The 11,412-nt window shown below is 28.1% G+C and overlaps 1 protein-coding gene across 1 annotated transcript; it reads right to left on the reverse strand.

Moving 5' to 3' along the window:
- Positions 1–2,323: 2,323 nt before the first annotated feature.
- On the reverse strand, positions 2,324–10,430 carry LOC108770417 (cytochrome P450 4C1). Its single transcript, XM_018521997.1, has 13 exons — positions 10,237–10,430; positions 9,388–9,578; positions 7,362–7,471; positions 6,619–6,709; positions 6,225–6,410; positions 5,191–5,284; positions 4,605–4,707; positions 4,129–4,234; positions 3,912–4,018; positions 3,761–3,829; positions 3,253–3,421; positions 2,628–2,807; positions 2,324–2,566 (listed from the first exon to the last, which is right to left on the reverse strand). The coding sequence occupies exons 2-13, from the start codon at positions 9,539–9,541 to the stop codon at positions 2,403–2,405; spliced, it is 1,533 nt and encodes a 510-aa protein (XP_018377499.1). The 5' UTR covers positions 9,542–9,578; positions 10,237–10,430; the 3' UTR covers positions 2,324–2,402.
- Positions 10,431–11,412: the final 982 nt, after the last annotated feature.

Below are 11,412 nucleotides of genomic sequence, written 5' to 3' on the forward strand. Positions count from 1 at the left end.
AATTTTGAGACCCACTATAATAGTTGTAAACGTCCACACGTATGTAAATTTACAGTATGTAAATAAAAATAATTTCTTGGTTTGTAATTCATTAGATTGTGGAAGTACAATTACATTGTGTAGTTACAGTAACGATAATATGATAATATATTTCGCACTATATATTAATATACATTTAACAACAATACACGATAAATTTCTGTTATATTTCATAATATCACTAAAATTTGGATAATTGCAGAAAATATTCGAAATATATCCTGCTATTTACATAATTTTTAATATAAAATATGATACATTTACACAGTAAAAGCAAATTTACATAATTTTTGTGGAATTACATAATTTCTGTAATATTGCATGATTTTTTATATTTACAGGACCAATCATGTAATTTGTTTTACATCTATATTATATGTGTAAATTTACGAAATTTTTTTACAGTGTAAGTGGCTTGTGTCGTATCGTGTCCAATCATATGAAAAGTAACGATAAAAGTATCTGTAAAATTCGTTACCGTTACCAAAAAAATGTAACTTTGTTATCGTTACAGTTACCAAAGAAAAAAAGTAACGCAGTTACTAGTAAAGTTACAAAAATGTAACTTGTCATTTCGTTGCAAGTAACGAGTGACTTCCATTCTCTGCATATTAGAAGTAATTATAATTTAATAACTTACATGATAATGTTGAAGTTGGATACGAAGTTATCATGTGAAATGACAGAATACATCTAAACACAAATGATGTTTCTGGCCGTTCTCTACTAAAACAAAGTAAAGAAAAATTTAAGAGAAGGAAACTCATTGGTCGATAAATAAACATTCATAGATCTTATGAAACAAATCTGTGACCGTTTGCATATTCAAACTATTTTTCTGTTTATGTATATGAATAATTTCCGAGATAAGCCTTTTATCTAGCATATTTTCTTCATCAAGTATTTTAATATTAATCCAATCAAACTCATGAGAGTATTCTAATCGGTGTTCAGTAATTACGGGTACTATCCTGTCGCGCGCTTGCATTTGGCAGTAGGCTGGTCGAATTTGGCTATTTTCTTAAGTTAATAATTCGTTAATCATTGCGACAATTGTAAAATGGTAGAGGACTTTTCTTCTCAGTTATTTTAGTTCATTCTACCACTGTGCAAAACACTTATCATTATTTTCCAGACACCCTGTATACATCAATCGATCTGGCGGCTGCATTGTCTCGCGGTCTATTACCCAAGTAGAACACAGAAATAATGAGGACATCATCATGACCTCATTCTTCACTAATAAGTCAATTTTCAAGTATCAAACGACGTCATTATGATGTTCTATCATATTATCATGACTCAATTTTGACTCCGTGTTCTACCTGGGTAGTATCTACCGGAAAAGGTATTTAAAATGTAAAAAAAGAACGTCAAGTATATTTTAAAGAAAAAGATACCAAAAATAATGCCATAAAAAAGAAATGAAATCAAAATAATATTTCAAGTATGTATATTTAAAAAGTTCTATGGAATACAGTTCTCCGAGCGGCATCTTGAAGGCATCCTTGTAATGTAGATGTTCTTTGGACATCCTCGAAGACACTGTTGTATAAAATAATTTCTCACAATTACAATATATTACACAAAACAAGAATAACATTTGAATTGTATTAAGTATAACATATTAAAATGAGAGAACGAAACGCAATAGATAGCATAATGAGAGGCGCGGAAACTGAAAAGAATTTTTACATCGATAATAACTATAGAAAATTGTAGAAATAAAAAATTGAAAATGAGCAAGATCTCCAGCAGCAGTCTACTTGACGCGCCCGTATTGTTTATAATCGTAATTTAAAATAAAAATTGCTAAGATAGCCGTTCGCGCCCTGACTTGCCAATTGTATGTAGATATCAACATATTAAAATTAATTACGATTTATTAAAATTTTAAACATTTTAATAAAATTAATGTTATAGTATAATTTAATCTAATTCATTCTACTTATGAAACGATATTAGCACATAGACAATGTAATTTCGAAATATGTTATAAGGATTTTATATAAGTCCCATTTCACGTATAACTAGCTTTTAAATATGTTTGGTAATAAAGTCCCTAATCAAATAAGTTGTGCATTATTTCTAAAAAATATTATTAAATAAAAAATATTTGCGAAAATATACAGTTGAGAAATTAAACGCCGTTTATGTCGCTTGCGCTTGCCACGACAATGACAGTTTACACAGGGGATGTTTACTGAGATGATGTTTCTTCAAGAATAATAATACATTTGTAGAATGAATTACACACATCTTTGTTTAGTATTTATATCCAGTAGTTAGTATTTATATTCAGGATTATTTATCCAGGTATAATAGTATTTATATCCATTGATTATATCCTGTTCATGTTTGTATTATTTTTGCAAAACAGGAACAAATCGTACACGAAGTGGATGAGGATGAACTACGAGATCAACTTGCAGTCGAACATCCTTTATATAATCAACGGGTTCCAAATAGAAATGATGTATCAAAGAAGCTACCATCATCTTCATTTGCAGCATAGCATATCGTTGACCTATAATTTAATATTTGTTGTAATTTGTTTATATAAAAGGATATAAGTGATTATAGATTACCGATACAATTACGTGGTCCAGCACTGAATGGCACATATGAGTAAGGGTGACGATTTCTTATCCTATCGGGCAAAAATCTATCAGGATCAAATATTTCTGGATTTGGCCAAAAATTGGGATCTTTGTGGACGTTGTTAATATCGATAAACAGGATGGTGCCAGCAGGTACTAAATATGACTCTATAAAAAGTATAAAATTTATAAAATAAAATTTATAAATAATAATAAAAAACATTATAAGAAAATTTAAATTTAGTATATATTTAATACAATGCGGAAATAAGTGTCTACAAATATGTTTAAGGAAAAACGTAATAATTATTTTAATTTCCTGAATAATATTGTTTATTTTAATATTCTATGGTGTTATATATTGTAGCAGTTTTATATCTGGAATGTTTGAAATATTTTATTTTAGATATACATATAAGCATTATTAATAAAAACAGAAATTTTTGAATTTTTGTAATAGGAATTTTACATTATTTAGTTTTTATATATCTACAAAACTACATCTAATAGCAATATTTTCAAAGCATTATTTTGCCATCTAAGATATATTGAATAATACATTTAAAAATAAAATAAATTGAAAAATACAGTAATAGTTTTGTTTAATACGTACGTAATTTTACATCTTCTCCACATATGCGAGATATAAGAAATAAGGCATTATGCAAGCGCAACGCTTCTTTTATGCATCTTTCTAAATATGATAGTTGATGCAAAAACTTCATAGTTAATTTATCTTCATTCTCTTGCATAGCAATATTGACTTCATTTCTGACACGATCCTGTATCATTAATAATTAAAAATACGTTTCTTATTTTTAAATGAGTTTGTATATGTACACACACAAATCAACTGCATACATGTGGGAGCGTGTGTGGGTGTGTGCGCGCGCGCGTCGTACACGTCCGTCCGTAGGTACGTGCATGCGTGGATGGGTACGTGTGTGTGTACATGTTTTTTCTATCTGTCGATACATAGGAAAGCGAATTGTGAGCCTACGCGCTTAAAAAAACAATTAAAATGTTTAATATTGATACAGTTTTAAGACATAATTCCTCGTGTTAGTGAATTAATTAATTTCATTACCTAAGAAAGGCAGCTTACATTTGATAATAAATACCTGAATGGCCTTGTGTTCAGCTAATAATGCCAAAATGAAGCATAAACTTGATGCTGTAGTATCATGGCCCTATAACCATATTGTAAACATTGATATATATATGTATCACAGATTGTATTTAAAAAATTTACAAAAAATTACAAATGTATACCTCGAACATAATGGTGTCAACTTCCTGCCTAATCTCTAAATCAGTCATGAGACCCTCACGAGATGCCGCTATGAGAAGATCCAACATTGCAAGCCCCTTCCTTCGCGCTAAATCGAAGTATATAAACATGATATTTTTAGAGCATCATTTCAATAGTAAAATATAATTTATAATATTATATCGAATTTAAAGGATATCTTCTGATTATATTACGTACTTCCAATCATTTTTGCACCATCTTCTTCTGCTGATGTATCATTGTCCAAGCTTTTCAAATATTGACCATTAGTTTGTTCATGATAAAGTTTTCTTTCGGCAATAATCTATATGTAAATACAACATTAATGTTTTTTCTACGATTTACATAAATGAGGTATCAACATTTATGATTTAAGGCTCTCACATATGAAATGCATAACAGAGCATAAGCATAAAGGTCGCTAAACCAATGAGCATCTTATCTAAATCAATATGGCGACATTATGCTAGATGCTCATTGGTCCAGCAGTCTTATGTTATGCTTATGCTCTGTTATGCATTTCATGTGCCCTTATCTTGCCCTTATCTTGTAATACTTTTTTATATAAAGTCATTATCACAACTTTTTAAAATAGATAATGTTTAAACGTTATATCGTTAACTTCCTAAAATAGATCATATTTAAATAATATATTAAGTAGTATTTTAACGTACTCGTTCAGTAAATCCATGTAATATTTTTAGAATCTTCGCTTGCTCTCTGCCTTTTGGTGTCAATGAGAATATCCAGTTAGAATGCAGCCATTGTCTTTTTGTTCTAAACGTTACAATAACAGTTACTAAATAATAGGCATGCTGTTTTAAAAAGATGATAGTATCGTTTTTGTAAAAGCTTCCTTTAATTACTCTACATACACATAGAATTAGAAATATTTTAATAACTATATAAAAATAAATTTAGAACAATAAAAAATTATACCAAAGACATATGTAAAATCGTATATTCACAACAACTTTTTAAATTGAACTATTCAATCTTACATAAAAATATATTTGTCTTTACATTGAATTATTTTTTTTCGCGATACTTTGGCATTTAAAATTTTAAAAGCTTTAACCAGTATTTATATTTAAATAAACAATTGAACTGATTATAATTTATTATGCATAAATTTCTAATTATATACTAACGACGTTTTACATTAAACATTATTTGTCAGGATATGATAAAATATTAAGGTATACGTATAAATATTAAGATCAAATGAGGAATATATTATTTATTATGCCCATAAATTACCTATAAACAAAAAGCTCGCCCATTCGACGAACTGCTTTTAGATACTGTTGCTGGAACTCACCGAGATCTTTTAGAGAAATTCCCATAGCAGTTTCTGCAAACATGTTTGTGAAAATATTACGATAACATTATCGTATACATATATATATACATATAAATGTATATGTATACATATATGTATATGTATAATTAATTTCTCGCCGGCGGACGCAGGTTGTCGCGAGACCCTCGAATTAGAGTTTACTTTTTTCAACTGTGAAGAAAATGAAAAATGGATATTTGTTTCTATAATAAATGTGTGTTTTTATTTCATCTTCTACATATTTGAAATAATTTACTACATATTATAATATAATAAAAAACCCGCTTTTCAAACGTTTTGAAACACTAACATTCTTTGGTCACATTTAACCCTGCATCTGCCGTGCATGCGAGTTGATACTGTCCGACGTTCGTCGCGTCCGAGGATTAATTCACAATATCTATACACAAATACACAACACTGTATCGATCAATACGTAATTTTTGCTGCCGTAGATATTTTCGAAGTCATGCACCCTCACATATCTATATATTATGTATGTATGCATATTTCAAGAAAATATGTATGTACGTATATTTCAAGAAAACCTACGGTTGGAAAAATTACATATTGATCGATACAATGTTGTATATCGATATTTTGAATTAAAGAAAGTTGTATTTTGTTTTATATTATTCGTTAATGGACATTAAATTCAATGGCTGTGTTCAGCAGAGAAAGCAGCTTTGCAAGTGTTGCAAAATTCTTAAATATGATTAGTTTATACATTTAGATTCAGTGAGGAACTAAGGGCAAGAACAATCATATTAAAGAATTTTAATTATATTTACATGTATATATACATTTATATGTATATATATGTGTATACGGTAATGTTATCGTAATATTTTAACACCAGTTGCAAAGCTTCTTTTTCTGCTGAACGCAGCCAATATAGTTGTGAATTCATATTCATTTATTATTAAAAAAATTTAGTATAATTTTGTAATACCACATAATGCATTCAGCGTGTGTTCACTCATAAAAGGTGATAAATTTTTTACAACTGTGCCTTCCGCATTTTCCAAGGACTTTATCATGTTTTTGCTTTCTTTGTCGAAAATCTCGACAAATCGTTGCAGTATATTAAAATTAAATGTAGGAGTTAATATCTTTCGTTGTGAATGCCACTTCGCGCCTAAAACATGAACAACACAATGTACAATTATGAAATGACGATTCGAAATAAGCATTGGAATATACGATGAGGAACAATCTTTTAATTTAAATTGAAAAAAATCTATTTATATTACAAATTTATTTTATTATCAATATAATGAAAACTTGATAACCAAAATGAAACTTGATAGTAAAACATGCATTCTTATTTGTATTAATAGCATTACCTTCACTAATCAAAATACTAGTTCCGATCCAAGGTTTGAAACCATCATAAAGAATACTCTTTTTTATATGTTTCGAGTTGCTTAGTATTGTCTAAAATTGCAATGAATTTATTTCGAAAGTATTTTAAATCGTACCTAACAAATATTTTACGAGTAAATAATAATGTAAGTAAGGCCCTGAGAATAAATTAAACGAAATAAGTGGCTTAAGTTCCAACTAGACCGTTTAAGGCATTTATTTCCCATAGGTTGTATTTTTCACATAGCCGGTTCTATGAAAGATTAAACATTTAAATATTGCCTAATAAATACTTAGATGTTACAAAACAATGTTTCAATCAGTTTGGGTCCTTGTTGGTGTAATTAGAATAAGAAAAAAATATTAGTATAATTAGAAAGGAAAAAAATAGACATAAAATATGGGTTATTATCACTATAAGGTCTATTAAAATGTGTACTTAAAAAAATAGAAAGTATAGATAGATAATTTAAAGATTTAAGAGAATAATGATCGCGCGGCCAAGGGTACAAAATATTCAGTTAAAAATAAAATTGAAGTCATGAATGAGGCTATTATATGCCAGTTTAGTCGTTTTTGTTACCGTAGTCTACATTTCTTATTCCGTCTGATTTTGACGAGTAAATATATCTTTGCAACATAAAAGAAAAAAAGTTATCTTATTCGCTAATACATATAGTAAGAATAATAAGAAGACAATAAAATTTTCTTCATATTTCATTACCTCTAGATCATCCGGATAACGAATGCATATTGTGGGTACAAAGAATGCCCAAATTTTGAAAATGGGATAGTATTTATCACTAACAGTAATTATACGCTTCCATAGTGTTTCTAAAAAAATGCAAATGCATGTATGTATGTATATATACAAGGTTGGTAACGTTAAGTTGTATATTTAAAAGAAGAAAAGGACAAAAATAATTATTTAGCCAGATGCAGAATTTCGAAAAAAAGAAATAATGATACGAATCGCTAATCGTGAGTTCCCTAAGGGTAAAATTATATTATAATAAAAAAATAGTATTGTTTTTAATCTGCATTATATATATATATTTAATTTGTGAGATATGACATAGAAAACATTTTTTATTTTAAGAAATCAAATACTATATTGTAAAGATTGTATCTAGAATCTGACGTGATCTCGTAATCACATGCTATACATAGTGAGTTAGACCGGAGCAGACTATGCATTGAAGATTGAGATTAAAGATTAAAGATTGAAATTTCACCAATGAGGATAAAGAAATTTTACCTTCTTTTGTTCTGATTGGTCAAACTTCAATCTTTTAATCTTTAATCTCATTCTTCAATGCGTAGACTGATTCCGGCCTTAGTCTATACGTGTGAGCTGTGAACACAATGAAAAAATGGCGTCGTGATAGCGTTATTTAAACAGCCAATCAAACCGTTAATGTTTTATCTCTGTTTTCTAGAACTATATTTACGACTAAACTTTACGTAGTTATAGAAATAAAGTAACGATAAAAGTAACTAGTGAAATCGTTACCGTTACACCAAAAATGTAATTGCGTTACCATGAACGTTACTCAAAAGAAAATTTAACGTCGTTTCCCATTCCTTACCGAAAAAAGTACCGACATTACAAATAACGCGTTACTTGTCAACCTTGTATGCCCAGTGAAAACGGCTCAGTCAAAGTGATGTCACTATGACATCAAAACCGTCGTTTGTCGTCATGGCGTCAAAGAAATAGTTTAATATAACGAAAAATTGACACCATGTAGAATGATGTCTTAATTAAGTAAGGAAATATCATAGAAGAAGGTGAAAATCATTGTTCACAGATGATAATTCTAGTATTATGCGAGAAAATCAATATTATTTTAACTGCATTTTCATGTTCAGTACGTCATTTGGACGTCACTATAATAATAAATAACGGCTTAATTTTTTGCTGGATAATTGTTAATATAATATCAAACAAATATCAAAATGGCAGTCAAAATCACCATCATGGTATGAGACGTTTTGCAGTCGTCATTTTGCTATCATTTTAATTCTTTTTGACGTCATATTCCTAATCAATTCGACGTCACATCGACATCATTGTTTGATTGCTTGACTAATTGTAAGTAGTTTTTACTGGGTATATGTATATACATAGATGTATATATACATATACGTATATATATGTGTATATACACACCTATATAAATACACATACAGACACAACATTTTTATTTATAATATTATGTAAATTTACAAACTTTATAAAAATCGATAAAAAAATTTAAATATACAGAAATATGATATTTTTAATATACTACTCTATCATTTCTCAATAAAGTTCAGTAATCGAGAAATGAATACTATTATGTAGAAAATAATTAACAAGATTAATAAAATAAATAATTCTTAAAACTAATTAAAAAGCAAATGTTTCTTAACATTAATCGAAATACTTAATGTTTCTTAAAGTTAAATGTTGACAAATATCGTATTTGCATGTATATGTACAAAGGTAAACATTAATTTTCTCAGGAATTATTCATTAATTTACTCGGAGTATGTTGGATGCCACAATTTAAATATTATTTTAGTTATTATAGTCATTCCTGGATAAATTGAGTTACACAATTATGATTTTCAATGTACCGATGGTTAAAACGGACTAATAATTTAATTGAATAATACGCCGTCAAACATTGAATCACAAATATGTAAAACATTTAAAAAAAATTAAAATAAAATTTTATTTAAATATGTAAAATATTTTAACTTACCTCGTGAACCAATTGCTACGTACACACTTCCAATAATTGGATAACATAATGGTCCTGGTATTAGGTTAATAAGTCGTCCGATTTTTCCATAATGCACATAATAGTTACACACCAATAATATAAAAACAAATGATAGCAATACAATAACAAACATTATTGGCCAAATAATCAAATTGGTTAATATCAGACACCTGTTATAACCAAAATAGAAAAAAGTTATAGCATAATAAATATATTTTTCTTAAAACGATTTAGGCTACAAATAAACATTATAAATAATTAAAATTATTTTTGGTTGCGAATAATTATTATTGATGTCAAAAAATGTTTTGATTATGAATAACCATTACTGATGACGGAAATTGTTTTTGTGATTTCGAATAACCATTATAAATAATTAAAACTATTTTTGGTTGCGAATTACCATTACTGATCTTCGAAATTGTTTGGGTTATGAATAACCATTATCGATGACCGGAATTTTATTTTGGTTACCTAAGATCTCTAAACTATATACAGACTTTGTTGGTTATCAGCAAGCAATTATCGAAGACAAACATATTTTTTGATTACTATTCGCCGTTGTCAGTTTTATTATAAATTTTATTAAAACAAATTAATAATTAAAGGATAAAAGATATAATTATTTAAGAAAAAAAATATAATGAAAGGTACTATATTTTAATAAGGTATTATAAAATATTGGACAAATATATGGGGATGTAGGAGTCAGCGCGGTACTACAAATGTAATGCACAAATGTAATGATAAAATAATCTTCGTTAGTTCATTACATTTAGTAATAATCTTTTGATTCGTGACAATGTGTCCGAACGCATTTTAACTTACTTCTAGTCAATTATCAACGATGATGTATTTGATTATACGTGGTACTCTGAGGATGCAATAGTCACGGTGCCAATCATTCAACTTATCAAAATGATTCCAGCGTTCCTAGTAGTTTACTATCCAGAGCAATCAAATTAATAATCCTTATGTAATTATACTCCAAAGACTGTCTTTTCGTTAAATAATGTAACGCAATGTGATATTCACTCTACGATCGCGCTGATGCAAATGGCTTGCGTCATATATGATTATATAAATTTCTTATATAATTATATAAACAGGATTTACGGATCAAGCGTGTAATCATAAATAGTTTTCTTAAAAGTTATTGAGAACTGACACATAGAAATGATCTAAAAATTCAGTGTCCATTTAGAGATTTAAACTCTTTTTTTGCCTTTTTGATATGTAGCATCTGTGATGTTAATATTTTGTAGTAATTAATTTCTTTATCCACAATATCTGTACACCTTCCCAATAAAATTCAAAATGCAGTCTGTGGTCTGTGATAACTGAATAGATGTTTTCTTATAATATGATTCCGGTATTCGAGAATGCGAGTTTTTAATTATCGATTGGTTTGCCCCACATAAGTGGTATCACAATCTTTACAAGAAATTTTATAGACTACATTTTTTTGTGAATTGACCGGTAGTGGGTCCTTCGAAACCTTAATCAAGCTACAAAATTTATTGACGCTATAAAAATTTTAGATATGTCGTTATTCTCCTGAATTTGTTAGAATTAGTAACAGTATATGTTAGAGTTAGTAACAGTATATGTTACGTATACTATAGTATTTCCCTAGACTTTTGTATACGTTTCTTTTCATAAATAGAGCCTCTGATGTTAATGTCTATTGATTTTATTTTTCAGGATATGCTGTGATCGTATCTTAGTGAACTATCAGCACAAATAAGTATTATTTTAAAAAATGAAATATGTTCTAATAACTTTATGTATTTTTGAATTATTTCCATTCCAAAAAGAAAAGTTTGAACTACGTTAAAACAACTGTTAATACAACTTTTTGTTTGTTTGTTGATTTACTTTGTAAAATAATGTCTATTATATGTGTATATATATATGTATATATACATTTATATACACATATAAATATAATATATAATGTATTTATGAAAATGGAATTTTTCTTATTGCTAGAATTAGTAGAGA

Source organism: Trachymyrmex cornetzi, unplaced genomic scaffold (assembly GCF_001594075.2).
Source record: "Trachymyrmex cornetzi isolate Tcor2-1 unplaced genomic scaffold, Tcor1.1 scaffold127, whole genome shotgun sequence".
NCBI classification, from domain to species: domain Eukaryota; kingdom Metazoa; phylum Arthropoda; class Insecta; order Hymenoptera; family Formicidae; genus Trachymyrmex; species Trachymyrmex cornetzi.